Below are 27,410 nucleotides of genomic sequence, written 5' to 3' on the forward strand. Positions count from 1 at the left end.
TATGGACTGAAGAGGGTTGAAATTTTGAGGGTGAAGGGGGCAAAAGCTAAACATGTTCCCCCTACCAAGGTGCGACACTTCATATTTATATGGGTTAAGCTCCATCTGCCATTTCTCTGCAACTGATCTATATTGTCCTGTATTCTTTGCCAGTCTTCTACACTATCCACTACTCCACAAATCTTCATATCATCCACAAATTTACTAACCCACCCACCTACATTTTCATCCAGGTCATTTATATATATCACAAACAGCAGAGGTACCAGCACTGATCCCTGCTGGGAACACCACTAATTACAGTCCTCCAGCACAAATTAGTCCCTTCAACCACTACCGTCTGTCTTCTATGCGCAAGCCAGTTTTGAATCCAAGTAGCCAATTCGCTGAGGACTCTATGCATCTTAATCTTCTGGATTAGCTTCCCATGAGGGACTTCCAAGATTGTTTAAAATCATTTCTAGTACCCAGGGGTAAAGGAGAATAAAATAATTGTTACTCTGGATCGGATGCAACACAAAAAACACAATAAGATAACGAAATAAGTGTAAGTACCTAAAATAGTTTGTAGCTGATACAAGTAGATTGATTGTGTCTACATAAAGTAACGCTAGGTACAGGAGTGTCTGTACTTATGGTGATTGACGGGAAATTGTAAAAGTAGTGGTGGTGAGTTCGTGGGTGGAGTCGTTGATCAGCCTTACTGCTTGGGGAAGTAACTTTTTGAGTCTGGTGGTGGTCTTGTCTCTCAACTGTCAGTCCTGGTGCAAGGTTTCAACCCGAAACGTCGACAATTTATTTCTTCCCACCGATGTTGCTCGACTCGCTGAGTTCCACCAGCAGACTGCTTATTGCTGGAGATTCCAACATTAAAAGTCTTGCGTCTCCTTACTTCGATGCAGAAATGGGTGTCCCCGTAATTTCCCGCCCCTTTTCTACTGGAATATGTGCATTCCAGAATTCCCAAATTAGAATATGGGCGGGACTGGGATTTCATTGCCGGCAATGGTAGCATGTTAGTTCACAGCACCACCTGTAGTGTGCAAGAGAGGATCGATGGGTTAATCAACAAACAGCCTTGTTGGAGCCGCCACCGCTCCCGACTTGCCTCGCGGAAAACATGGAAGCAAATGTCTTTGGTGGAGATTTATTCGGAGTGGGCAAACAGCGTGGGCACAGCCGATCGGTGAGTCCAGCTCTTTCGCGATTTCGGTTTTATTAAAACGGTTGACAAGGGTGAGTTTGGGTACAGAGTTCAACGGAGGTGGAACTGTTGTCTTGTCGTTTCCATAACAGCGATGTTCACAGGACTGGAGCTAAAGCAGAGATTAGTTACACAAAGGGATAAATCGCTGGGCAGAAACGGATTTGCACAAAGGCTTATGGAAGTATTGCCTCATCATGTTTTTATGGTATTGAGATCAAAGTGTGCTCTGCAACAAGTGAGAATACAAGTATTGCGCTCTTTGCGAATCGCACCAACGCTTGAAAGGTCCAGTGTTTTATAGCTATGCATACAGCATAGAAACAGGCACATCCGTTCACCAAGTTCACGCCTACATAAACCTCTTACACTGATTCCTTTTTATTCTCCTAATACATTGACCCAGACCTTTATTTGATTCCAAGCTCCATTTTTCTAACGAATTCCACCATCTACAGCACCATATCTCCACCTGTCGCCTCTCAACCTCTGACATTATTTTCACTCTTCCCTCCATTATCTGCTAATCACCCGTTCTCACTTGGATTCACCTTGCTTACTCTTGCTCCAAACCTTCCCTTCACCTTTTTATATTGACTATCTCCTCTGTATGCAACACTGAGCGTCATAGGAAGTCTTTCCTGCCTGTGGCCATCAAACTTCACAACTCCTTCCTTGGAGGGTCAGACACCCTGAGCCAATAGGCTGGTCCTGAACTTATTTCCTGGCATAATTTACATATTATTATTTAATTATTTATGGTTTTATATGGCAGTATTTATACTCTGTTCTTGGTTGGTGCAACTGTAACGAAACCAAATTTCCCTTGGGATCAATAAAGTATGACTATGATTATGACTATGACTATGTATCTTTCAATCCAAATAAAGAACACTGACCCAATTTCCATCACAGATGCTGCCTGGCCCACTGAATTCCTCCATCTTGTTTATTGGTGCACATTAACCCAGCCAGTTAACCCACCAACCTCCACATCTTCGGTATTTGTGAGGAAACCAGAGCATTCGGAGGAAAACCACACCTTCACAGTGAGAACATTCAAGCTAAACAACACAAACTCTGGATTGAACCCAGGTTGCTGGTCCTAGGAAGTAGCAGCTCTACCATCTGTACCACTTTGTCTATCTAATAGCACAGTAACTTTTTTGTTATCTAGATTAAATAACTTTCACTTATGCTGGTATTAGTTGATGATATTTTTTCCACTGTGAGATAGTGCTGGCAAAAGCCTGCTCCAGATGATTAGCACAGAAGTCTAGGCTAATGGTCTATGGCAGTACTGAGTGGATGCAACACTTAAAAATGGTTCGTGTGCTTGACAGACTCCTCTCTGAAATCCAGAAACTCAAAGGAACATACTTTCAGAGGTTCAAAGAGCAAAGGTAATTGTACTGCATTGTTAGTACATACAATAGAGGACAAATTTCTCTCCTGTGTCTATAACAATAAGAATCTTAAGCTCATGGCTTAGTTTTTAAGAAATGCAGAGAAGTCAACCATTAGATCATGCCCAACTTTTATTTGTAATTCAGTATTATTGAAATAGATAATTTAGTCCTTATGATAGAACCAAAAAATGCTTAAAATAATCAGTAGGTCAGACAGAATCTGGAGAAATAAAAAGAGTTGATGACCTTTTATATGAGGAGTATTTTATGAAAATCATATTAGGTCAAGATGCTTAAAAACAGATTAGTTATTATAATAAAAACCTAGATTTTTCTATTTTTACCTTTGCTCTTTGAACCTCTGAAAGTATGTTCTTTTGAAAATGAAGGGATTACTCCCATGAAAAACCAGCACAATGACCATGGTCTTGCGGATAGGTATGTTCCCTATCCCCCGTATGCTTTTGAGATGTGGACTACCTATAACAGATATCTCAAGACATTGGAAGGATACCACCAACACTGTTCAATCCTCCAAATTCATTGGGAGAATAAGATTGCTGAGCTCTCCCAGCACAGTGATCCGAATGACCTTCTGTTAACTCCTGTAGGCAAGCCATGCCATTCGCACGATCAACACTGGACTCATGACCAGGCGCCATTTTGGCAAGACAAAGGAAATAATTCGGGATGTTCTCAAAGCCTCCTTGAAAATTTATTTTCTGGAAATTAATTCTTACATACTCATGAGAATCCTTCGTCCATGACCATCAAAATAGGAGCATTTGGAATGGCTTTGAGAATCTCGTTCATTCATCAAAAGCACACAGAAACCTGGGATACACACTGGAAGGAGCACAACACCGCCTGAACTAGCATCTAGTCAAACACCTTCTGCTTTGTCTGTGCCAGAGTTTGATGATCCCACACTGGAATTGTCAACAGCCACCTCAGAACCTACCTAACTGGAATAGAAACAACTCAGGGCTAAATTTAGTGCTCTCCTAATAGGAAAAATAGGGGAAATCCAATTTTTTGAGTATGCTATCTTTATAATAATATATAGCACTTTAGAGCTTCTGTTTAACTGATGGCACAGTGATGTAGCTCATAGAGTCATTGCATCAGTGCCACTGACTTGAGTTCAATACTGAGTCTGCATGTTCTCTATGTGTCTCCATAAGTTTCCCCTGCCATATTCTTGCTATATAAGGTCATGTGAGTTCCAAGGTTATTTGAATATTGTGAGTATTGTGTAGGTAAGTGATAGAGTCTGGAAAAATTGTTAAGAATTATGAAGAATAAAATGGGATTAGTATAAATGGATATTGATAGTCATTGTGGACTTGCTGCACCAAAAGGCCTGTTTCTGTGCTGTATGATTCAAAGCTGAACTGTTTCATGTAATCTGTTAAGGCCAAGACAAAATTTTCTAGCGAGCAGAGGCAGTGAAAATTGTATTACATTTCAACATTTTGCATCAATCTAATTCTGACTTGAAATATTGACTCTTTCATACACAGGTGTTGCCTGGCCTGCTGAGTATTTCCAGCGTTTTTTAATTTGATTTATGATTTCTTATAGCTTTGAAATATCTTACTTTAGTGCCAATTGATGCAATTCTTGGTTTAATTTTAGCTAAATATCCACTTTTACAAGTTAGCAAATTTTATTAAACATATTATTTTTAAAATTTTCAGACATCATCAAATCCAACCTCTTGTAATTCCCCAAGATTCCTGATGAATAAAACAATGGACACAGACAGTGGAATTCTGAGGTATTATTAAACAGTCAGCTGATTTTTATGCCGATTTAACTGGAGTAAATTCTTTACACATGCACACGCACACACGCACACACACACCACACCTCTCACCACCACCACCATCATCCTTCCCTACTATTGATGTTATCCTCACCCTCTCGCCTCCATTTCCCGGACATCCGTGCTCATCCCATCTTCCCTCCAACTTAACAGTGATAGAGTAACACACACAAATGCTGGAGGAACTCAGCAGTCCAGCCAGCATCTATGGGAAAAAGTACCGTCGACATTTCGGGCCGAAACCCTTTGGCAGGACTCTTGTTTTTAACAGTGATAGAGTTCCTTTTGTCCATATCAGCCACCCCATGAGGCTCCACATCCAACACGTCATTCTTCATAACTTCCGCCATCTCCAAAGGGATCCTACCACCAAACACATTTTTACCTCCTCCTCCCTCCGTAATTCCTTGGTCCACTCATTCCTCCCCACTAATCTCCCTCACAGCACTTATCCCTGCAAGCAGCCAAAGTGCTACACCTGCCCAATTACCTCCTCCCTCACCTCCATTCAGGGAATCTAAAAAGTCCTTCAGATGAGGCAATACTTCACCTGCAAACCTGCTGGTGTCTCCTATTGTATCTGGTGCTCCCAATGCGACCTCCTCTACATTGGTGAGACCAGTCATAAATTGGGGACCACTTTGTCGAGCACCTGCTCCATCCGCCAAAACTGGAACTTCTCAGTGGTCCAGCATTTCAATTCCTACTCCCATTCCTGTTTTGACATGTCAGTCTATGGCGTTCTCTTATGCCTAAATAAGGCCACCCTCAGGGTGGAGGAGCAACACTTTGTATTCTGTCTGTGTAGCCTCCAACCTGATGGCATGAATATCAATTTCCACCCTTCCTCCATCTTCTCTGTTCCCCACTCTGGCATCTTACCTCTTCTCACTTGCCTATCACCTCCCCTTAGTGCCACTCTTTCCCTTTCTCCTATGGTCCACTCTCCTCTCCTACCAGGTCCTTTATTTCCAATCCTTTACCTTTCCCACCCTTTACCTTTCCCACCCACCTGGCTTCACTTATCACTTTCTAGCTATCCTTCTTCTCCCCGCCCCCCCGCCACCTTTTTATTCTGGCATCTTTCTCCTTCCTTTCCGCTACTGAAAATGAGTTTTGACCCAAAGTGTCAACTGTGTGTTCATTTCCATGGAGGCTGCCTGACCTGCTGAGTTCTTCCAGCATTTTATATATGTTGTTTTGGATTTCCAGCATCTGCAGAATTTCTTGTGTTTATGGTTTGCAAATAGTCAAACATTGTTGCATATTAATATCAAATTAAACAGTTGTTATTGTTCATATTCCACCGATCATTAATTGATATTGCCATAATCTCCATATGTGTTATTGTTGGTTTATACAAAATGATGTTATATATACGTATCCTGACAATCTGTTGAAAATCTAGTTCCTGCAGCAATATGTCAAGTTCTGAAACGTATAATGTGGGTAAAGAAATACTCTCAGCAGTTGATCTGGAGGATGTCTGTACAATAGGTCGATATGACAGACAATCTGAGAGGAAAGTCGCCTTAACATTATTAAAGTCTGAGAGCAGAAGATGTACTCTGACCGAATGTCTTCAAAGTGCCTGGTGTACGTTAAAAGAACAACGCGAGCGTATGTGCAAGAAGAATATGGAAGTGGTCAATCATAGTGCGGTAATTGACAGCATGATCCTAAAGCAAAAGGTAGAGTAATTTTATCTATGTATTCATTAAATTATTAATTATCAAATTACAATTTATATTTTTTGTTGATGGACACATAAGTAAAAGAAATTGTAGCAGGAGTAGCCTATTTAGCTTTTCTAGCTTGCTCTTGTAGGAGTTTAGTAACATAGCCTTATGTTAGTGAGCTACTAAACAATGACCTGACCTGGGGCCAATGGAGTATATACAGTGGCATGCAAAAGTCTGGGCACCCCTGGTAAAATTTTGTGTTACTGTGAATAGCTAAGTGAGTAAAAGATGAACTGATTTCCAAAAGGCATAAAGTTAAAGATGACACACTTCTTTAATATTTTAAGCAAGAAAACTTTTTTATTTCCATCTTTTACAGTTTCAAAATAACAAAAAAGAAAAAGGGCCCGAAGCAAAAGTTTGGGCACCCTGCATGGTCAGTACTTAGTAACACCCCCTTTGGCAAGTATCACAGCTTGTAAATGCTTTTTGTAGCCAGCTAAGAGTCTTTCAATTCTTCTTTGGGGGATTTTTGCCCACTCTTCCTTGCAAAAGGCTTCTAGTTCTGTGAGATTCTTGGGCCGCCTTGCACGCACTACTGTTTTGAGGTCTATCCGCAGATTCTCGATGATGTTTAGGTCAGGGGACAGTGAGGGCCATGGCAAAACCTTCAGCTTGTGCCCCTTGAGGTAGGCCATTGTGGATTTTGAGGTGTGTTTAGGTTCATTATCCTGTTGTAGAAGCCATCCTCTTTTCATCTTCGGCTTTTTTACAGACGGTGTGATGTTTACTTCCAGAATTTGCTGGTACTTAATTGAATTCATTCTTCCCTCTACCGGTAAATGTTCCCCCGTGCCACTGGCTGCAACACAAGCCCAAAGGATGTTCAATCCACCCCTCGTGGACTGATGAAGTTAGAATAGAACTTTTTGGCAGCAATGAGCAAAGGTATGTTTGGAGAAAAAAGGGTACAGAATTTCACGAAAAGAACCCCTCTCCGACTGTTAAGCACGGGGGTGGATTGATCATGCTTTGAGTTTGTGTTGCAGCCAGTGGCACGGGGAACATTTACTGGTACAGGGAAGAATGAATTCAATTAAATACCAGCAAGTTCTGGAAGCAAACATCACACTGTCTGTTAAAAAAATGCCGAAGATGAAAAGAGGATGGCTTCTACAACAGGATAATGAACCTGGAGATGGAAATAAAAAAGTTTTCCTGCTTAAAATATTAAAGGAATGTGTCGTCTTTAACTTTATGCCTTTTGGAAATCAATTCATCTTTTACTCGCTTAGCTATTCACAGTAACAGAAATTTTGACTGGGGTGCCCAAATTTTTGCATGCCACTGTAAACTCGATTCATTAAGTAAATCAATTCATAAATGTTCTCAATAAGAGTCACCTTGAAACTGTGGATTGATGTTAAACTGCCCCATCCAATTCCCACGGAAAAGGAATTGACAGTTTTTACAAACGAGAAAATCTGCATATGCTGGAAATCTGAGCAACACACACAAAATGTTGGAGAAACTCAGCAGGCCAGGCAGCACCTATCTCCAGCATCTGCAGATTTTCTCTTGTTTGTAATTTGACTACTACTCTGTGAAGTCTCTTCCAGCGATGCCCTAGATGCTGCCTGGCAGTTTTTACCTTGCCTTCCGTAAATGTGACTCCAGGCCACAATATAAGGGGATCCTAACAGCTCTCTGAAGTAGACTAGTAAGGCAATTTTTACTAACTTGTTTTGTCTCTTTCCCAGTCTGATGAACAGTCTTGGACTTAAAAAACATAATTATTTATTTTGACCTAGTAAGTGTTTCCAACATTTTCTGATTTAAATGCGGAATAGCAGAAGCTGATTGGTGTTCAAACCATTAACTAGAGAGGAATGGAGCTGGTTAGGAGTGCACAATTAAGCCGCATTCACGTGGAAGGTATTTCTACCTGGATACTCAGTCTTTCTAGTCATGCTTGATTCTGTTCCTCTCTATAAACCTGCCCAGTTATTAATGGATATATCAGTTGTTCATGATGTTGTAAATGTATATATAATGTCTATAACCTGTCTATCAATGTTTAATATCTACACAATTCAATTGTATACATTCTCACCCCAAAATGTACCTGTTTTTCTGACTCATATGTCTGTAGTCTGTATCAATTTCTTGATGTCTGTGTAAACACAGAATTGACATTTCAAGGGAAAATGTTCTTGCTTACTGCTAACTGCACACTAGAGGGCAACCTAATTTGAAATAAGCACAGAAAGGCATGGAGCATTATTGGAAACACAAGAGACTGCAGATGCTGGAATCTGGAGCAGCAAAAAAACTGCCAGAAGAACTCATTGGGCTGAATAGTGCTTGTTGGAGGGAACAAGTTGTCAATATTTCTGGAAAAATTTGCTGATGCAGGGTTTTAACTTGGAACATTGACAATTAAGTTCTTTCCACAGACACTGTTCAACCACTGAGTTTTTTCTGGCAGATTGTTTGTTGCAACAAGCATTACTTTTCTAACACAGTCCTTGAGAGTGAGGATGATTTTTTCAGTCTGCTTTTGTTTTGGGTTCTAAAATGGCTAACAGGCCATTCTTCCATAGATGATGCAGGAGGTGGCTGATGGGATTAGTTAGAATGGCTTGTTTCCAAGGCGGTGCTGTCCTTCCATAATTTACTCAGGAATTCATTGTACTACCAGTGCACGTTCTCAGGGTTCACAACACCATCCTAAACCTTTCTTCTCCACTTTGAGCGGGGGTGTTCCCAAGTGTCAGTGGGGATATCACATCTCTCGAAGAAATGCTTGAGCCTATCTATGAATCTTTTACTTTATTTGGTAATATTCTTCTATGACACAGCTTGGAATAGAGTTTCAGAAGTCTGGTGTTAGGTGTGAGTGAAATAACCCACCAGTGAGCACAGCTTGGGCTTCATTGCTGGGAATGTCTTAATAAAGGGCACATGTTATTTACTTACCCTTCTCATGCTTCTTATGGTTTTTACAGAGACAGTGTGGCACACTACTACTCTACTGTTCAATCCTATCTTTCTAAAATCACTGTTTTTCCTTTCATTTTTATGGCCTTATGAAACTGTGTCACTTCTTTAAATATATATTTTTTAATCATTAGGTCTTATTTAGATTCTAATTATCAGAGCAGTGTATAGCTGCCTCCTTCTTCCAACCAGAATATGACTGCTCACACATATCCACATTGAAGTTGATTAGCTGACAACCATATTCAGGAAATTTATTAATGTTGTGTTAATTTTCGTGGCAGTCCTCTATTTACTATACCCCTTAGTTTGTTGTCAACTATCAGTTTTGATGTATTCTTCTGATTTCTGAGTATAAGTCCTTTATATGAATTGTCAGCACATCCAATACTGCCTCCATTTTCTCATCCTGATCTCCCCTTGGACCCTACTTTCTGTTTTCAATTCTGTGACGAATGTTCTATCCTGACTCCTGCTATCCCATATGCTCTGGTCATGGTCATGAGACCAAGCTTTACCTTTTCGAGATCTTTTGAAAAACTGAATTTACAGCTTATTTCTTGCCCAGCCATTCTATTGCCCCTTCGAAAAATTCAGTATATGAAGTATATCAAACACCATGCACCACTAAACCCTTACCCCGCACTGTTTGCTTCTACCTCCTACCAAAGATCCACACAGCTGACTGTCCAGGTAAACCCATTGTCTCTGCCTGCTCCTGCCCCACTGAACTTGCGTCCTCATACCTTGAGTCCATTCAATTCCCCTTGGTCCATTCCCTTCCCAACAACATCAGCAACACTTCTCATGCTCTTGATTTCCTCACTAAATTTCAATTCCATGGCCCTGATTGCTTCATTTTCACCATGGATGTCCAGCCCCTAATTACTTCTATCCCACATCAAGAAGGCCTTAAAGCTTCTCCGCTTCTTTCGCAATACAAGAACCAACCAGTTCTTCTCCACCATCTGGCAGAATTGGTCCTCAACCTCAACGATTTTTCCTTTGGTTCCTCCCACTTTCTCCAGACTTGAGGGGTAGCCATGGACACCAGTATAATCCTCAACTATGCCTGCCTTTTCACTGGCTTCATTAAACAGTCCATGTTCCAAGCCTTCATGCTCCCCGGGTAAAGCATGAATATTGCTTTCTCCTTCCAGTAAAAAAGATTCCCTACTCCTCCTCTCCTCTTCATTTCTACAATCTGACCTCTTACCTCTTCTCACCTGTCTATCATCTAGCCCTGGTGGCCCTCCTCCTTCCCTTTCTCCTATGGTCCGCTCTCCTGCCCCTTATGTTTCCCTCCCACCTGGCTTCAAATATCACCTTCAAGCTATCCTTCTTCCCACCTTTTTATTTTGGTGTCTTCCCCCTTCCTTTTCAGTCCTGAAGAAGTGTCTCAGCCTGAAATGTCAACTGTTGGTCATTTTCTTGTATGCTGCCTGACCTGCTGAGTTCTTCCAGCATTCTATGTATGTTGCTTTGGATTTCCAGCATCTGCATAATTTTTTGTGTTTATCAAATACGTCTGATGCTTCTCAGCGGCATCAGTCAAGAATATCTAAGGGAAATCTTTCTAGTAAATAAAGTGAGCTTACTGCCTGCTAATGGTGATATTAGAAAATATATAAACATCCAATAGTAGAGGTGCTTGTCAAAAAACATTGAAGGTAGGTGACATAAAATCATATTTGCTCTTTATAATGGAATGGTAAATCGTATTGATCAAAATTGAGGTATCTTTTTTTTCCTCAATAGGAATTTAAAGGCAGAGGGTCCAGTGATATCATTCATTGCCATAGTGTAGAACAGACCCCTTGGCCCAATAACTGTGTTGACTATTTACGCTAATCCTACACTAATGCCATTTTGTTCTACTCTGTTCTCATCACCTTCCTACAGATTGTACTACGTACCCAGATGCACTACTCTGGCACCATAAGTTATATACAGATTAGAATAAGTTCTGTGTAAATTGAATTTATGAAATAATGAGATTTTTTGTCCCACCCATCTGTATTATATCCATTTAAAAATGAAACTGGACTGTAATGTACGCTGAATACTTAGCTGATGTGAGAGTTTACTGGAATTACAATTATGTAGTTGGCATAAGATGAATTCTCAATCAAGGCAAAGTGTTTCCTAAATAATCAATGCTTGGTTTTAAATTCCCCATCTTTGTTTTAAGTGGAGTTGGCCTTTCTACTTCTGCAGCGTTCTCCAGCCTTACTGGCCACAAAAGACCAGGGGACATACAAATGTGAGTAGGCAATTCGGAAAGATCGTCATTAATCAAATTTAAGTCCACTTTCCGGCCACGGAACCCTGCATCATTATTCTACCCAAGTCCCCAAAGCACATGCTGATCACCTTTCTGTTAGTAAGAATGAGAAGACTGGTTGGATTGACATGTGATAGTCATGTTAGCAACAAACAAGGCTGTTTAACAATCATTTCTGAGAAAAACTGTATAGTTAGAAAAACAGTAATTCATGTTAAAGCCAAAAAAATTTCTATTTATTTATTTATTTATTTATTTTCAGAGGTGCAGAGTTCTTGGTATTGTCAATGCCTTTAAAATCATCGGAATTCATTTTCAATAATTTTTATGAGAATCCTTTGAATTACTCCCATCATTGGGGAAACCAAGAGAGTTGTTCACATATCCTAGGGAAGATTTATAAGAAGGTCCTGAATCAGAAATTATTTCTAAGCCAGCCAGAGGGATTTACAGTAGTTTTGTGAAATATACATAGTTGAATAATTTTTGTTTTTTAAAAACCAGATTCAGTGGCAATACTATGTGCTGTAATTTGTTTTTGCACATTAATGCTTAAGCACTAGAGGGCGCCCCAGTGGGAGAAATAGAACTACAGTAAGCATACTCTAGAGCCTTTTCAGATTTGCTTTAATTTTACAGAGTCGAAGTCGGGTGTCAGATAATGCATTATGTTAATTTCTCTGGACAGCAACTCACCATGCCAAATGGGTGTGGGAGGGACTATAGCACAGATTAATCAGAATGATCCCAGAGTTTAAATGTTTCAGTTCTTGGGAAGGGCTGAATATATTTAGTTTGTATTCTATGTATTCAGATCTAAGTGAGATTTAAAATGATAAGTAGATTCAGTAAATTATATAAAATAGCTTTTCCATTGAATCCAAAACAAGGGGAGATCTAATTGCTTGAATTTCTATGTGGAAACAGAAGTGAAAATCTGGAAATTTTACCCTTAAATGGCTGAGGATAATTAATTATTTTTTTCTCTTTTGAACATTGCACTTCTAATGCTTTTCCCTGTGATGTTCTTGCATTCAAGTTTATCACTGCAACTGTGCATAAGTGTACTTGTGCATATGACAATAAATTTGACTTGAGAATGGAGATTTTATTGGGGAACACTGTCAAGGAGTGTGGAGTAATGGCAAGTAAGTATAGAATAACTTGATAAGACATACACAACTTGATTTAATCATGGGACAGATCAATGGAATGAAAAATACATTTCTGGTGTATTATTTGTAATAACTACTACCACCAAGTGGGATGATCAAAGCAAGATAACAGACTTTGGTCCTCTACCCTGTGTGCTGATTGGTGCTAGTCTGTTGTAATGAAACCTGCAATAAAATTGGAAGTATTGGGAGACCTCAGCAGAACAGTCAGCATCTGTAGAGTGGAAACCAAACCAATGTTTCATGATGATGATCCTATTGGACCGAATAACTTGGTTTCATGCAGATAATTAGGTAACAATAAATGTCAATGACAACTCTCAAAGTTTACCTAATTTATTTAAAACCCTATCCCAAAATAGCTTCCTGTAAGATGATGGTCCATTCAGACAAAGCAGCCTCTCCAGAGTCAACCAAAGGTATTTTTGTCTTTTTACATGTCTTTTATACAGTCGCAAGATACTTCTGGACATCAAGTAGTTCAAGTACTGCAGGTCTTCCCCATCAGTGAGTTGCTTGTTAGCGGAGGAGCTGGACTTGGTGTACACCGTGTTGTTGCCTGCTTCAGTAAGGCATTAGAATCGGTGCAGTGTGCAGTCTGACAGTGAGTGATTGTGTTTCACGTTTTTCTTGTGATCGCAAGATCTTGTTGGACATTTCTAATGCAGAATGCTGCAAGTCTGGTTCACTGATATATTGGTGAAACCTGCAGTGTTATGCAGCTGAGTAGTGGGAAGTTCACATCTACAGATGCACTGGGCTGTTCGCACCACTCCCTGCAGACTCCTGCAATGGAAGGAAGTACACTTCCCATACCAGGCAGTGATGCAGCCAGTCAGGATGCTCTCAGTTGTGCCCCTGTAGAAATTTCTTCAGATGTGGGGGCCCACACCAAACTTCTTCAACTGTCTGAGGTGAAAGAGGCGCTGTTGTGCCTTTTTCACCACACAGCCAGTATGTAAAGACCACATGAAATCCTTGGTGATGTGTATGCCAAGGAACTTAAAGCTCTTCACCCGCTCAACACCAGATCCATTGATATCAATAGGAGTTAGCCTGTCTCACTGCCTCCTGTAGTCCACAACCAGCTCCTTTTGCGACATTGAGGGAGAGGTTGTTTTCTAGACACCACTGTGTCAGGGTGATGACTTCTTCTCCGTAGACTGCCTCATTATTATTTGAGATTAGGCCAATCAGTATAGTGTTGCCAGCAAATTTAGTTAGCAGATTGTTAGGGATAACGTCTTTTCTGACAAGGGGATCACTCTGCTTGGCAGAATAGACTTGTGACTGACTATGAAACACTCGCAGTTTCTTTGGCCTCCTCTGCGATGGTTGTAGGAGTTGACTCTGAGATTACAGTAAGTGGTTCTGACAGCTCTGGACACCTTCCTACTCCTTTTTTCTCTCTTTCTCTCTCTCTTCTCCTTTTCAACTTGCCTTTCTTTTTCTCACCTTTTTTCTTCTTCTAGTTTTTTACGAGTATCTCTGAATTTGCGAATTCCTTGAGAAATTAGGTCTTATTTATCCTTTTCCATTTCCAGAGCACTTATAAAATCCTCCTCTTTCTTTTCCTTTTTCTTCTTTCTAGGATGTGCATCTTGATCTTGGGAAGGTGCATTTAGTACACTGGAGTATTCTTTTGTTAATCCTTCCTTTACGATCTGATCTCTCCTCTCAGTTTCCTCATCCACAGTGTCATCTGATAAATCCTCTGATTTCGTATCTCCATTGACACCTTTCTTCCAACCAGCTGGGCTTTGGTCCTTGCAACTACTTTTACAAGCGGCTTTTTGACTCCTACTTGAAATTCATGCAATAACCTTAATGCATACAGAGTAGATTCTAGTTCTTTATACTCACAAAAGCTGAATGCTTGCATCTTGGCTAAAGCTCCTTGAACTCTCTTTTAGCTTTAAACCAAGCCACATTTCACAAATAACTGCCTGATTAACAGATCAGAAGTTTTCTCAGATATAGGTAATACACACAAAATGCTGGAGGAACTCAACAGGCCAGGTAGCATGTATGGAAAAGAGTACAGTTGACATTTCAGGTCAAGACCCTTAATCAGGAATGGAAAATAGATGTCAGAGTAAGAAGATGGGGGGAGGAGTGAAAGGTAATAGGTGATAGGTGAAACCAGGAGAAGGGGAAGGGTGAAATAAAGAGTTGGGAAGTCAATTGATGAGACATAAAGGGCTGGAGAGGGGGGAATCTGATAGGAGAGAATAGAAGTCCATAGAAGAAGGGAAAGGGTAGAAACACCAGAGGGAGGTGATGGGCAGGTAAGGAGGTAAGGTAAGAGAGGGAAATGAGAATAGGGGGTGGCAACTACCAGAGGTTTGAGAAATCAATGTTCATACCATCAGGTTGGAAGCTACCCAGACGGAACATAAGGTGTTGCTCCTCCAACCTGAGTGGCCTCATCATTGCTGTAGAGGAGACCATATGCAAGCTACAAAGAATGCTTAATCAAACTATATGTTTACAATATTGTTGAAATATTAAATACACAACATATGGTAGGAGAGCTACGTGGTCTCAGTTGTAGAAAGGACTGGGCTCAAACCACAGAGTTACAACCACCAGGAGGGGAGAGGCCGGAGGCGGTCTGGTGTGGTGTCTGTGCTGGATTGAGTGCTGACCCCGTCTGTCAGTTCTTCTCTCCAGTTCTTCTCTTCTATGGGTCACGTCATTTAGGAATTTGGCTATGTTATTTTCTTTGTGTGACTGTTTACTGCTATATTTACAAATGTGGTATATGTGTCCTGCGTTGTATATGTCTATTAGTACTGTGCTTTGCACCTTGGCCCCAGAGGAGGGTTGTTTCATTTGGCTGTATTCATGCATGGTTGAATAAGGATTAAGCTTGAACATTAACTTGAACTTGAAGATAATTTAAAGTTATTAAACAAAATAGAGCAGGAAATCACTTTAATCAGTGAACTTCTGAAGAGTCTATCTAATTGTTGTAGCGTGGATGAAATCATCGGAGACATAGAGTCACTGGTAGATACAAAGCAGGTTTTTTATTCGACACAACAAGCAGGCATCATACAGACGGAGACGCTTCTGGTAGAAAGGTCTGCGAGCCCAATGTGGGCTCGATATTTACATGCTAAACACAAAGGCAATCGCTACTTAAAAAGTTATAGACAATGCTTCCTTTTGAAGCTACCTGCAAACATCACACCTTCTGACTTCATCCTTTCCTTCCGACGCCAACATGTCTGGGTTGGTATCCACAGTCTTTAGGAATACAAGTTAAATCCACAATACATTTATTTGGCATTTTACGTGCGAACATGGAAGACAATTAATATTTATAAATTACAGATAATACTGTCCTCGAAACTACAGCATCTGCTCAAACTACGGCGCCAGAAGCATCTGGTATTCACACCTTTTTAGGAAGCACATTGTTGTGAACTCAATCCACAGTACTTTGTCAAATAGAAGTCTGGTGGCCAAAGTTATTTTAAGTGTAAACGAATCATCTACCCAAAAAAACTCACTCTAACACTAATAAAGTGTTTTGAATCCGTAGACTTGCATCTGAGTTTTGTGGCTGATTAAGTGATTCTTGTTGGAAAAACAAGTAATCAAATACTGGGGAAGATAATGTTTTCTTGACACAGTAACGACTCTCTGCTTTAGAACTGGATGCCACAGTAGCATAATGATTAGTGCGACGTTATTACAGCTTGAGGCTTTTTGGAGTTCAGGGTTCGATCCATACTGTAAGGAGTCTCTGCCGTTCTGTCAGGAGTCTCTGTGTGTCCTCCCCATGGAATGTGTGGGTTTCCTCCCACAGTCCAAAGATGTACCAGTTAGGTTAATTCATTATTGTAAGTTGTCCTGTGATTTACAAAAAAAAAATTGTCCCGTGATTGGTTAGGTTTAATAGGGTTTGTTAAGTTTGTTGGGGCAGTGTGGCTGGAAGGGTCTATGCTAAACTGTATTGCTAAAATAAAAAAAACAAATAGTATCAAATCTGGGAAAGATGGAACAAAACTTCAGGACCAAATAACACACATAAAAGTTCCCAGCATCTCTAGGAAGAGGTACAGTCGATGTTTCGGGCCGAGGCCCTTTGTCAGGACTAACTGAAAGAAGAGCTAGTAAGAGATTAGAAAATGCGAGGGGGAGGAGGAGATCCAAAATGATAGAGGAAGACAGGAGGGGGAGGGATGGAGCCAAGAGCTGGACAGTTGATTGGCAAAAGGGATATGAGAGGATCATGGGACAGGAGGCCTAGGGAGAAAGAAAGGGGGAGGGGTGAAGCCCAGAGGATGGGCAAGGGGTATAGTGAGAGGGACAGAGGGAGAAAAAGGAGAGAGAGAGAAAAAGAATATATATATATATATATATAAATAAAATAATAATAAATAAATAAATAACGGATGGGGTACGAGTGGGAGGAGGGGCATTAATGGAAGTTAGAGTAGTCATTGTTCATGCCATCAGGTTGGAGGCTACCCAGACGGAATATAAGACACCTATAGAATACCCCCAATGGAGTAACTGCTCCCTTCCCGTTCCTGACTTCCACCCATACTGACTCAGAAGAGGATCCTGCTACATTACCCACCCTTTCTGTAGCTGTAATAGTATCCTTGACCAGTAATGCCACCCCTCCTCCCCTTTTTCCGCTCTCTCTATCCCTTTTAAAACACTGAAATCCAGGAATATTGAGAATCCATTCCTGCCCTGGTGCCGGCCAAGTCTCTTTGGATGGCCACTGTTTATTCTGCTTCTCTTTCCTCAAAGCCTCTCTATATGTACACCTACGCTCTGTCCACCAGAGAAAGCAGGACCTCCCAGTGGCCACACATTTTAATTCCACATCCCATTCCCATTTTGATATGTCTATCCACGGCCTCCTCTACTGTCAAGATGAATCCACACTCAGGTTGGAGGAACAACACTTTATATTCCGTCTGGGTAGCCTCCAACCTGATGGCATGAACATTGACTACTCTAACCGCCATTAATGCCCCTCCTGCCCCTCGTACCCCATCCATTATTTATTTATATACACACATTCTTTTTCTCTCTCTCTCTCCTTTTTCTCCCTCTGTCCCTCTGACTATACCCCTTGCCCATCCTCTGGGTTCCCCCCCCCCTTGTCTTTCTCCCCAGACCTTCTGTCTCCTGACGAAGGGTCTTGGCTGGAAACGTCCACTGTACCTCTTCCTAGAGATGCTGCCTGGCCTGCTGTGTTCACCAGCAACTTTTATGTGTGTTGCTTGAAATTCCAGCATCTGCAGATTTCCTTGTGTTTGCGTTTTTAAATTCAGGACCAAATGTTACCTAGCAGTTGACCTAACACAGCACTCTTCCAGTCTCCACCACCATGGTGATCTGCTTCTTGTTCACCTGCCTCCCCAATGCTCCATGCACACACACCTACCCATTAACCTTCTGCCTTCCCTTGAGTTTATTAATCATTTACTCTAGCTTGTGGCAAGAACTGGAGACATGCAAGGTTGATGTTAATAATTTCACTGAGAGCAGTTAATCAAAGAACATGGTTGCGAACATAGGGAACTATACTACAACATGTAATCATCAGCATTGGAATAAGAACACGAATCATTTTTATTTCCTTTTCATACAAAGTTTCCTATCAGACATATTGAACTGGGAACAATCCAGATTATATTCATTGATTCAATTATAACTTTCTAGAATCAAGACCATGGGTGTGTAATTCTCAGCCTCCCTGACATCAAGAATGTTGAAGAACTGTCAGAAATGAAGCTCCATCCAATACCTTGGCTTTTGTTAGACCAATACTAAGAATATCAAACAAATATAAATACTATAGAACAGTTAGACTTAGAGAGTTGACTGTTCTTTTTTTATCACCAGCTGTTGGAAACTAAGGTGGGACTGCTCCTCAAGGAGGAGGGGACCTCTCATGGAGTCGGGCTGGATGAATCTCGAAGAGAGAGAGAGCTCCAGAACAGGTAAACAAACTCAAAATGAAGATTGGTACAATGTAGTCGAAGTTTGATCATCTCACCTGCAACAGACTCAGTTATTACTGAAAAAGAATGAAGGTGACTTAATTCAAACAAACTCCAGTTATGCCAATTCAGTATGGTTAGCTTTAAGATTGCTTATCGTCATTCTTCAGTGCACAAGTGTAAGAGAATGAAACGATTGTTACTCCAGATCCAATGCAGCATAAAAACAACAATAAACATAAAAAACACAATAAATATAAATATAAAAGCAATCCTATAAAACACAATGTACAAGAAAAGTGGCCATGCATGGGGGATGAAGGGTGCTGAGGGGCTGTGGAGAGGAGTGGGTGATGTGGATGTAGTGGTGGTGGGATAGATTAATGGGTGAAGGTGTTGATCAGCTTTGGAAAGGAACTGTTTTTGAGTCTAGTGATCCCAGTATGGATGCTGCATATCCTCTTCCCTGATAGGAGTGGGACAAACAGTCCATAAGATGTAAGTCAGGAGCTGCTTCACTATACAGATCTGATACAACTTGTTCTCTCTCTCTCTCAACTAAATTTAAAAGTGCCTCAGCTCCAAGCCTACAGATCATACTCCATCTTGAAATTGGGGATGAGAATAGATTAAAAGGTTTGAGGGGGGAAGAGAAAGGGGTTGTGTAGTCAGGGCCGTAAGGCAACAGCTTCTTTTGAGGATAAACGCAGGTATGATATAATCGGACAATATTGCTTCTTTCCATGTGGATGCAGCTGCCTTCGGAAGCAGAGACTGATACAGTAAAGTGACACAAATTGCATTTAATTATTTAGCAATTACCAATAACTGTGTCAGTGAAAGATGGGGATAAATCTCCATTGTTACTAAGTGAGGTTAACTTAGTGGAATGCCCCCTGATAATTATAGAATTCCATTCATTTCTCTTCCGTTGATTTCCATAGAATGATATAGATTTTATAATGGATGGGAAACACATGTGATATATCTTCCTTCCTCTCATCACAATGATTATGGTTTAGGTTTTAGAAGTATGGAATCATAGACAAAGCATGTAATTACACTTTCCCTCACTAGGTTCATAGCCCTGCAGATCTGTCTGTTCAACCACATGTCAAAGTAAATGTGATAAGGGCTTTTCCCTTCACCATACTTTAAGGCAGTGAGTTCCAAACATCAAATATCCTTTCCTCACCTACCTGTTAACCCCTTTATTACTTACTTGAATCTATTCTCTCACATTATAATCCTCTGATAAGGAAAATAGGTCCTTCTTTTACTCTTTCTAGACCCCTCAGAGTTTCATATCGCTCAATTAAGTCTGCCATTTCTTCTCTGTTCCAAGGGAAACAATTCTGTTTTATCCAATCTAGTTTCATAATAGCCTCCTTGTAAATCTCTGAAGATTCTGCACTGTAATTATATTTTTCCGGTAATGTGATGACTAGATCTGGATACAGTACTTAAGTCTTTTGTATTCAGCTCTACCAAAACCTCCCTACTCTCACATTGCATGTCCCCATTAATAAGGAAAATCACCTCGTTAATAAAGTGAAGGTACTAAAAATAAAGATTTTTTAGTATCTACCAATCTAATTGTCACCTGTAAGGCACAAACATGCCATGGTGTCTTTTGTTTTTCTAGGTTGTTCGATATCCTAACATTTATTGTCTATTCCCTTGCCTTGTACCTCCCCAAATACATTACCTTACACTTCTCTACATTAAATGTCGTTTGCAACTTTTCAGACTGTAGCTTCTGGTGGTCTAACCTTTTTTTCTTTACACTGTCAATTACACTGATATTTTTATTATCTGGAAAATTTATTTTGTCCCTACAATTAATTTTATGTCTTTAACATATATCATAAAAAGCAAATGATTGGATAATGTGGAAGCTAACAGGGCAAAAAAACCTCGCGTCACAAAATACTGGTGAACCATTACCCTTCACTTCATGCCACTGAGGACAATTTTGGATTTAATTTTTCATTCCCTTAGATTCCTTTTGCTTTTATTTTCTAATCAGCCTATAGTGTAAGATCTTGCTATAAGTCATATTGACCTCATTAAGTTATCCAATATCTATATGACTAAAACGGCCCTAATGTTATCATCGAGCTTTGCATGACTTTAGTTTCTACCTATATTGCCATGCAATTTTGTTTTTGAAACATTTTGTAGGATCTAAATTATATCATGAAGTGTACCAAAATGGAGCAATTCATATTTGCAACACCCACCCCCCCCCCCACCAGCTCCCATACTCCAGTAAAAGAGTCTATCCTTCTGAAGGTGTGTATCAGAAAAAACGTGGAGCAAAATTTGCCCTCCACTCTGAGTCAGGTAATTAATCAAATAAGACAGAGGAGCAGAATTAGGCCACTTAGCCCATCAAGTCTGCTGCGCCATTCAATCATGGCTGATATGTTTTCCCTCTCAAGTCCATTCTCCTGCCTTCTCCCCATAACTTTGATGCCCCTAATAATCAAGAACCTATCAACCTGCACATGGTCATCTAAATTTCTGGTGGGCCCTTCAGAAGGTAGAGCTCCTTCTGGAGTACACAGTATGAAGTTAAACATCTTGGTATCCAACTTTAATTCTGTGATAGGAACTGAGAAATGAGTTATTGAGTTATTGAGTAAGGCTGCCATTATTTGTTATCAACAGGATCTGGTGCTTGGAAGAGGAAATTGAGCATTTTAATCAAAAATTAGGACAACTGACCTCGAAGAGAAGAGATCCCAAGCCTACAGTCTCCTGTTATCTGAGGGAGGAGAACAGCGAGGTGGTTATGTGCTTTTACACACTAAATAAATTGTTGATTCATTGTACATCATTTTAAGATTTCCAAGATGAAAGGTGACATTTCTATATCCCGTTCTCACAAACCTGAGCATTGTACTGCAAGCAAAAGCTGTTTGAATATATCCACAAGGAAAATGATAATCAGTTTGCACAAGGTGATAGCGACCAGGTTATTTGCTGAAGGCTGACGGATTGACCAGGGCACTGAGAAGGACCACTTTTCCCCTCAGAGGAAAAATTTTGTATTGTTAAGTTGCGATGTTAAACCAAGACCCTGCCGGCCTTCTGACAATGCAGGCCTTCCTCAACCTTGCACTAGTTATCAGCTGATGTTTTTGCACTCAGAATTCTGTAGCAGGACTTGAACTCACAATCTTCTAACAGAGGCATAACAGACGCTAAAAGATGAGCCGTACTGGGTTGGGAGCGCTAGACCTATTAACACTACAGATTAATTCAATGATCCATAAAAACATTAAAATTAGAAAGCAGGAACAGAAGTAGGTCACTTGAGTGTAATCCATCCATTCAATATGATCATACCGATCATTCACTTCAGTGCCCTGTTCTAACCTTCTCCCTGCTTGCCATTCTAACATCCATCCATGGACGAACACATTGCTAGCTTTAAGAGAAGAGCATGGTGTGCCTAGACTCTGGCTTAACCTCTAATTCTTCCACATCCCTGTCCCTAGACCCTAACTTGACCCCTAACTTTCCTCTCTGCCCCCCCAGACTATTGCTAGAAACCCTAAAAAAAAACTAAATCTGAGCAACAACCTTGAAGGAGATCACAACTCAGTGCCATATTGACTGGAGTCACTCTTAATACGAGATATGAATAGTGTTTGCATTCTGACATGAATTATTAATCTAAATTGTACTGGACACAAGCTTTATTGAATGGGCACAGATTCAGATCCAGTTGTGGTATGATATATAATCCCTATGCTGCATACCGCAATTACTTTGTATTTCAACTATAGCTAAAATTAATTAGCTTCAGCCAGCAATGATTACTTCAGGTGATGCCTTTCCTTTTTCATTGGATTAGCACTATTTTAAACCCATACTTCAGAAAAATTTGGCAACCAATGGCTTCCTCAAGACAGGGTATTGTCTGCTGGGCAAAAGCCTGTGTTTAACTTAATGCCAATGAGAAAAATTAGTTCCATCTTGTTGGAGAACAGGGCCTCTGTCTTATGGTCTTCATCAAACAGGATTTATGTAAGCATAGCAAGCCCAGGCATGCTGATTGTATCACAAAGGCTCTGGCAGTTTTATTGTTTATTAATTGTTTCTGTAGTGACTGAATTGAATAGACTTTGTGGATGACTTTATGAACCGTGTTCACTGTACCTGGAGTTATAAGAATCTGTCAGGGGTCCTAAATGTCTCTTGAAGACTGTGAAGACACTTGAAGCAGGGAAATTTGTCAGCATAGATATGCATGGTCAGTGGCAATTTTCCTGGGAAGAATTCTTCCTATGGTTTGGAGGAATGCTATGTCATTAACTATTCGACATAGCATATATTGCGGTTTGAAATGTTGATATAGGGGCAATGGTAGATCTGGTAATCATAGCCTTTGGACAGATCACACAGAGAGGAAAACAGGGAAAGCGATGAAAAACACTATGTAACCCTAGTTTTTTCAACGGGTTTTCCATTGGGGTCGTGGACTAATGTCAAACCCATGATTTGCAAGTCTTAGGTTTGATATTGTGGGAAGGACTGTTTTGGCACCTATGCAAACATGTGAGGTAAGCAAAGTCCAAAGAACAAAGCCAAAGATGAAGTTCAGAGCTCAGCAAGCCAGTGGTAGAAGGTTGAAGACCAGTTGACTTGACCAGGCATCAGAGCCGGATATCTGCGAAACTGAGCAGGGACTGGAGGTTGGAGGTCAGATACCTTAGAGTCCAGATCCAAGAACAGAAGGCCTGTTCGGGGTTTGGGGGCCTGTCTGTGTATGTGAATGGGTGGGTAGGAAAGGGGCTTGTTTTGCTCTTGTTGTCTTGTCTCGTTTTGTTGTTGCTGCTTGTATTGTTCTGCTGAACATTGTGAACATGTTGTGACCGTGCCAGAATTTGTGGCAATACTTGCAGGCTGCCCCCGGCACATCCTTGAGTATGCTAATTGTTAATGCAAGTGACGCATTTCACTCTATGTTTCAATGTACATGTGATAAACAAATATAAATCTAATATAAATCAAAATTTTCTGTCATGGACCAGTCGTCGGAATTGTAAAAAGGAGAAAAGAAAAGTGAGTATTGAGTTAGACTATGCAGGTTGGAAAATATGCAAGTGAATCAGTACTTCACCTGGAAGGACTGTGTTGGCACCAACGCAAGCACAGGAAACACAATGCCTCTTCCTTTCCCACTATTCAGGAGACAAAACAGTTTTCTAAGCTGCAATTCTAGGGTACTAAATTTGGTGTTCATAGTGTGGCCTCTTCTGCATTGGACAACTAAATATAGATTTGTGGACCATTTTGTGGAACACCTGCATTAAATCCATGTGTGTGACAATAGACGTCTGGTTGCTGGTATGTTTGTTCTTAATAAAGACAAACTTGGCAGGGGTTTCCAGTGGAACATTTTATGCCGAACTGCAGCTCAACCCTGTGCACACTCAACCAGCTCACCCTTGTGGCTTTGGCATCCAGGTGAACCCCATGCATTGCCCACTGGCAATTGAAGTTCTTTATTATGCACAGGTAATAACACATGTCTGTGCCAATGGTGTAGTGGCATTTGCACCAGACTTCAGGGCAAGAGGTCCTGGGTTCAAATCCAGCTGGCTCCTTGCCCAAGTTCCACTCATCTTGGGTTGAGGACTGAACTAGCAACCTGGCCTTGTAAAACAGACAAATGCTAAAAAAAAAATCAAAGGTGCCACCCCATGTGCCAAAATTGAGGTGTGTAAGGAATTAAATAAATATTAACACATCTTGTACTTGAGTGAAAAACAAACACAATACCATGTGTTCCTACTGTAAGCCTGCAGGGAACAATCATCCTTTCCAACAAGAATATCTACATTCTGTAGCTGGACTCTTTTCTCATTTTTTTGTGAATTTTCAACTCTTCAACATTTCAGCTTCAATTGTAATGAGTAACTGCAGTCCCTTATCCACTCAACAACTTTCAGCCAGTCTCTGAGGTGATTTAATGGCTCTTTTTAGTCTGCTATATGTTTCCACTGGTGTGTTACTTGCAATTGCACCGCCAATGTTTGTGTCTTTCTGGGAACTCTGATCGATATGTTCATTTTTTTTACATAAGCTGGACCTTTGGTGTACTAATGGGGTGACGCATCACAGCTGTGGGTTGGAGCTTCTGGTCATAGATTCACACGGTCCCTTCTCAGAAGTGTCCCTTGCTCTGTCTTGATCTTGTAGGAATGTGGAACTACTTCCTCTTGCACATATTCTTGTATGCCAGAATCATGATCTCAGATTTCCAGGCATCAGGACTGGTAGGCTTTTTGCATTCTTGTCATGATACTCTTTCTGTTTTTCTTTCCCTTATACTTTAGACAATTTGACCTTGTGTACTCCTTTTTCATGCATTGGAAGGTTAGTGCATATGTGTTGATCCATCAGCATTTGGGCTGGTGAAAAGCCATTCTGCAGTGGAGCACCTTTGACCATCTTGCACTTTCTTCAGGAGGCCTTTCACCACCTTGACTGAACTTTCTGCTAGCCCTTTACATTTTGCGTGATATGAACTTGTAGTTGTGTGTTAAAACCCCCAGACATTGGCAAAAGACTCAAATTCACAGCTCGAAAATTGTGGACACTACTTCACATTGAACTCCATGCCTTGCAGTTTTCAGGAAAGCAACAACTGCTTTGCTGGATGTTAATTGCAGTGATACAGCCTCTGGTAATTGGAAAAGTCGTCTATTACAACAATATGATGACTCAAATCCACTCCAACTTTGAAATACAGTCTCTCTAGGACAGGGTGTAGTGTAAGCGGTTCTGCTTGTGGCTTTGGTCTGCAGGTAAGGCATATTTCAGTGAAGCTGGCTGATTGGTTTATTCTTGGCCAGTACATGACCTCATGAGCTCTGTGTTTACTTTTTTCCTCAATAAGATGCCTATCATGTATCTTCTTAGTTGCTGGCCATCCTTTCTGTATTGACTCTTTGAGTACTTTTGTTGTTTCATCTGTCCCTACTGCTGCCCTAATCTTCTCTGTTCTATGGGGAGATACTGGACTGGAGGTGTCAATCATGTCCACACAAGCCTGTATATCTGCCCACAAAGATTATGTGGATAATTTTATGGTAGGCTTCTGGTATGGACAGAATCCCATGCGGAAGCTGAAGAAAACGATCTCTTCCCTGTGGTGTGTTAAAAGTACGGTCTTGAAATTGCCTCATCACGCTTCATCTGCCAAAACTCAGATGATGCATCAAGCTTGCTAAGCCAATTGGCACCTGCAAACCGGGACATGATTTTCTCCCATTTTAGCAATTTCAAATGCTCTCTCTTGATGGCTTGAAGGTAGGACATACACAGTAAATGGTAGGGCACTGAGGAGTGCGGAGGAACAAAGGGATCTGGGAGTTCAGATACATAATTCCCTGAAAGTGGCGTCACAGGTAGACAGGGTTGTAAAGAAGGCTTTTGGCATCCTGGCATTCATAAATCAAAGTATTGAATATAAGAGTTGGGGTGTTATGGTGAGGTTGTATAAGACATTGATGAGGCCAAATTTGAAGTATTGTGTGCAGTTCTGGTCACCTAACTATAGGAAGGATATCAGTAAGATTGAAAGAGTGCAGAGAAGATTTACTAGGATGTTGCCGGGTCTTCAGGAGTTGAGTTACAGGGAAAGATTGAACAGGTTAGGACTTTATTCGTTGGAGCGTAGAAGAATGAGGGGAGATTTGATAGAGGTTTACAAAATTATGAGGGGTATAGACAGAGTAAATGTGAGTAGGCTCTTTCCACTTAGATTAGGAGAGATGAATACAAGAGGACATGGCTTTTGAGTGAAAGCGGAAAGGTTTAGGGAGAGCATTAGAGGGAACCTCTTCACTCAGAGAGTGGTGGGAGTGTGGAACGAGCTGCCATCTGACGTGGTAAATGTGGACTCACTCTTAAGTTTTAAGAATAAGTTGGATAGATACATGGATGGGAGCGGTCTGGAGGGTTATGGATTGGGTGCAGGTCAATGGGACTGGCGGAATAAAGTTTCAGCACAGACTAGAAGGGCCAAATGGCCTGTTTCCTGTGCTGTAGAGTTCTATGGTTTCCATGGCTTTGTTAAGATATCTTGTTTTAAGACATGTCCGCAATGCTCCATTTTTCCTTTGCGCAATAACCAGTGAGCTCACCCAATCTGTTGATTCTTCAATTTTCTGTATGACATTTATCTGTTCCATGCTAGTTCTTATTTAAGTTCGTCTCTAAGTAGAAATGGAACTTTCCTGCATGCTTGGACAACAGGAGTCACTGTCTCCTGTTCATCTGTATGAATTTTTGTGTACATTAGCTAAGCATCCAAGCCCCTCAAAGGCACCTGCATACTCTTCCAGGAGTGTTGTATGATCATCTTTGGTCTGTGAAGCCACTATGAAAGCACCTTTCACTAGGTTGAGCTTTTCACATGCACTCAGACCTAATATTGGGTGTACTCTCTTTTCTACAATCAGCAGCTGTGAATTTAGATGCTGTCCCTTGAGTTTGAAGGTCACTATACAGCCCCCTTTTACTGGAATGTCCTCTCCAGTGTAGCCTGTCACTTTTAACTTCACTACGTAAATCTTGCTCTTTACTGTAAGGGTCTTGTAATCATTCATGGATAACAGATTCACCCAGGCTCTGGTGTCAAGCTTGAATGGTATTACTGTCTCATTTACAGCCACTGAAATGACCCATTCTGTTTTACCAGCGTCAGCAGTGTGTGAGGAATCCATAAAGAATTCCCCCATTTTCTCATCAGCCGTGAGCACCTTTCTCTTAGTAGCCCCAGTTTTGCAGCACTTTGCAAAATGGTTCTTCTTCCCACAATTATTGCAGGAC

The 27,410-nt window shown here is 40.8% G+C and overlaps 1 protein-coding gene across 1 annotated transcript in view; it reads left to right on the forward strand.

Annotated features, from left to right (window-relative positions):
- The first annotated feature begins 1,011 nt into the window (after nucleotides 1-1,011).
- LOC140197081 (uncharacterized) overlaps nucleotides 1,012-27,410 on the forward strand; it is a 71,465-nt gene continuing 45,066 nt past the window's right edge. Inside the window, exons 1-5 of the mRNA XM_072256998.1 lie at nucleotides 1,012-1,186; nucleotides 4,314-4,393; nucleotides 5,850-6,132; nucleotides 18,460-18,557; nucleotides 21,231-21,348. Coding sequence (XP_072113099.1) covers nucleotides 1,121-1,186; nucleotides 4,314-4,393; nucleotides 5,850-6,132; nucleotides 18,460-18,557; nucleotides 21,231-21,348 — 645 coding nt within the window. The 5' untranslated portion in view covers nucleotides 1,012-1,120. The remainder of the gene's footprint in view (nucleotides 1,187-4,313; nucleotides 4,394-5,849; nucleotides 6,133-18,459; nucleotides 18,558-21,230; nucleotides 21,349-27,410) is intronic.

Source organism: Mobula birostris, chromosome 4 (assembly GCF_030028105.1).
Source record: "Mobula birostris isolate sMobBir1 chromosome 4, sMobBir1.hap1, whole genome shotgun sequence".
Lineage (NCBI taxonomy): Eukaryota > Metazoa > Chordata > Chondrichthyes > Myliobatiformes > Myliobatidae > Mobula > Mobula birostris.